A 3,720-nucleotide genomic window follows, 5' to 3' on the forward strand; every position below is an offset into this window, starting at 1 on the left:
CCGGTTTAAATCTTTTTCTACACTTTTCCTGACTTTGTGCATGGATTAATTGCAGGTTCGAGTTTTAGATTAAACTGGGATTTCTATAGGATAATTATACTTCAGAGCCCTACTTATTCTAACTTTAATTAATACAATTACCGATCAGTGCTCACCACTCGATTAAAAATCAAGATTACTATTTTACTTTTAATGAAAGATTATTTTAATCAGAAAAAAAGATTAGTTTGTTTATGGTACAGGAAAAGTTGAGAGAAAAAAACACCGTACTTCACTTTATAGCAGAAATTACAAAATTGCAGAATTGAGCGGATCTACCATCAAAATTAAGATTTTAATAAATTTGATACAATTTGCTCCATAAAACTTGCTTTGAACCTATCCATGTGTCAGAATGAGAATCATGAAGCGTAACTCAAAACATTTTTATTGCATTAATCATAATTTCAAGGAAATATTTTGATAAGAAAACAGGTTGATCAGAAAACATAATAAAGTAGACAACGACAAAACAACAACAACAACTACTACTACCCCAATACCCCAAACCCCTAAAGCTGACGTGAATAAAATATCACAATGCTCATCTGTCCATATTTGGCAAATTTATAAATAGCACATTTGCTCCATTTTTTAATAAAAGGTAACTACGTAAAATGAAAATCTCTGATGATTTGCTGGGAAATATTTGAAATTTTAACAATTTGGATAATTGTATAATTTTAGAGACGACTGTATTGATTTTATTTAATCCTTTTCATCATCATGGTTCCCTTCAGATAAAATTTTTTTTTTTTTTTGCCAAATCATTCAGTAAATCTTGAAATGCTATTTTGAAATGCAGAGTTTTGGGTTGTCATTAAATTCTCAACCTTATGTACAGTTTAACCCTGGATGTCCCACAAAAAAATTGGGCCCGATCGGTTCAGCCGTTTTGACGTTTATTGGATACAAACAAACAGACAATTTACTAAAGCTTAACGTTGTATAAGGTATTCAAATGCAGAAAATTCATTACGTAACGTTACTCTATACCATAAAATTTCATAATGTGCAACGTAACGTTTCAAACGTTAATACTTTTGATGAACACTATCGTAACGAAAGCTAAAATCTAGAAAAATCAAAACGTTGACATCTCTAGTTTGTATACATAAAAACAAAATATTTAAAAAATTTATTTGAATTTTTGTTTGAAATTTATAATGAAACAAAATAAAAAAAATGACGAAATTAGTTTGTCTTTTTTGTGAGAATGGATTTCGGAAAGATCAGTAAAAAAATTCAAGAAAGATAATATTGGTTTTAAAAAAATGAAATATTTACCAGTAAAAGCCTCTGTTTCCTCACTTGCTAGTATTTCTATTTCTAGTTTCTCGGAGCTAGAAATATCGGCCTTTCCCACCTACAACAAATATACTTAACATCTTGTTTTCTTGAGAAAATAAATATCAATAACTAGATTTAGTTAACAACAAAAAGTGGAAGCAAAAATTTAAACCTGAAGTTAAAATTTTGAATTATAAAACGTAAATATTTATATAAAAATAAAAACTTAGGCAACCTGATTCTTAATAAAAAAATAAAAGTGAATTCTTTCAAAATAAATGATTTATTAATAATTGGTTGAAAAGTAGTATTTATGACAAAGGGGGTGAGAACATAATATTAAATGCACTGCCATTAGAATGAATCCAAAAACCGATTCATAATTCTAGAAACTTTCAATGATTTATGTTTTATGTCTTTTCTTTTTGAAAGGAATTGAGTCTTTGCCACAAACTCAATTTTGTAATCACTATATCTTTGGAACCTGATGATGTAAACCTTTGATATTTTAAACTTAGATTATTTGATCTAACAGAATTCATAGGTTGAAATAACCATGGTCTACGACCTTTAGTTGCAAAGATAGAGAAATTAGAAAATCTGAGTTTGTGGCAAAGACTCAGTTCCTTTGTTATAAAACTTAAGTTCAATATCATTAGTGTCATTGTAAATCGTTATGACACAAATTAAATTAAAAGCTGGTTAAAATTACAATCCTAGGAATATTTTGTATGAAGTTTCACATGATAAACTAAGAGAATGTCCCATAAAACCACAATGCAATGTAAAGTTTGGCTTCCTCTTGATATTATATATTTAAATATGCATGAAATAAGTTTATCTAACCTTGATGGTGTACGGAGATTTTAGAATATCAAGAGATGATACTCCATGCCCTGGAACCATACTGCTACATTGGGATGCAGGAGCACCATTAGGATACCCAGATACTAAATAAATAGATATACAATATATCTATATAAATATTAGGATACCCAAATACTTTAAATAAATAGATATACAATATATCTATATATATATTAGGATACCCAGATACTAAATATATAGAAATACGATATTATTATATATATATATATTAGGACCCGGAGCAAACTCCTAGATTATATATATATATATTAGGACCCGGAGCAAACTCCTAGATTATATATATATATATATATATTAGGACCCGGAGCAAACTCCTAGATTATATATATATATATTAGATACCCAGATACTAAATAAACAGAGATACAATATCTATATAAATATTAGGATACCCAAATACTTTAAATAAATAGATATACAATATATCTATAATATATATATTAGGATACCCGGATACTAAATATATAGAAATACAATATAATTATATATATATTAGGATACCCAGATACTAAATAAACAGAGATACAATATCTATATATATATTAGGATACCCAGATACTAAATAAACAGAGATACAATATCTATATATATATTAGGATACCCAGATACTAAATAAACAGAGATACAATATCTATATATTTATTAGGATACCCAGATACTAACTAAACAGAGATACAATATCTATATATATATATTAGAATACCCAGATACTAAATAAACAGAGATACAATATCTATATATATTAGGATACCCAGATACTAAATAAACAATATCTATATATATATTAGGATACCCAGATACTAACTAAACAGAGATACAATATCTGTATATATAAACTTTCCTTGTCTGTTTGCCTGTCAGTTTTTATCCAATAAACGTCAAAACGGCTAAACCGATCGGGCCCAAAGTTTGAGTGGCACCTCAGGGAAGGTTTATGGATGATCCATTTTTAAAAATTAGCCCTAACGAAATTCAATAAAGGGAATTTTACCTTACCAAGGGTTCCAAAGAACGCTCTGGATGTTTTGTAGACGAAATTGGTCGAGCGAATTTGTGGTTAAGTAACAATTTTAATTTCCAGAAAAAGTAGTTTTACACAATTTAATCGTCTTTACTGATGAAAATTGCGCAGAGTGGGTGTATATTATTCATAATTGTCCCAAAGGACGTAAAGTAACTTAAAACGTCCCTCTGTTGGGGAATAATAGGTCGGTAATGTTGGTCAAAAGGTGGTAAAAGTAAAAACTATAAAGAATTAACAAACCTGTATTAATTGCTAGGATTAGAAGCCCAGCTGTGAGAAGTTTAACGTTCATCTTAGTATTTATTACACAACTTTACAACATGCGCTCTGAAATACAGATAGTAAATACATAATTGTATTTATTACACAACTTTACAACATATGCTCTGAAATACAGATAGTAAATACATCATTAGTAAATACATAATAGTATTTATTACACAACTTTACAACATGCGCTCTGAAATACAGATAGTAAA

General features: G+C 28.4%; 1 protein-coding gene across 1 annotated transcript in view; it reads right to left on the reverse strand.

The window, feature by feature from the left end:
• Positions 1-763: 763 nt before the first annotated feature.
• LOC111700310 (putative defense protein 3) overlaps positions 764-3,720 on the reverse strand; it is a 9,951-nt gene continuing 6,994 nt past the window's right edge. Inside the window, exons 2-5 of the mRNA XM_023471180.1 lie at positions 3,482-3,568; positions 2,176-2,279; positions 1,230-1,405; positions 764-773 (exon numbers count right to left, since the gene is read on the reverse strand). Of these exons, the coding sequence (XP_023326948.1) occupies positions 764-773; positions 1,230-1,405; positions 2,176-2,279; positions 3,482-3,533 (342 nt within the window). The 5' untranslated portion in view covers positions 3,534-3,568. The remainder of the gene's footprint in view (positions 774-1,229; positions 1,406-2,175; positions 2,280-3,481; positions 3,569-3,720) is intronic.

The sequence above is a fragment of the Eurytemora carolleeae genome, unplaced genomic scaffold (genome assembly GCF_000591075.1).
Source record: "Eurytemora carolleeae unplaced genomic scaffold, Eaff_2.0 scaffold395, whole genome shotgun sequence".
NCBI lineage: Eukaryota > Metazoa > Arthropoda > Copepoda > Calanoida > Temoridae > Eurytemora > Eurytemora carolleeae.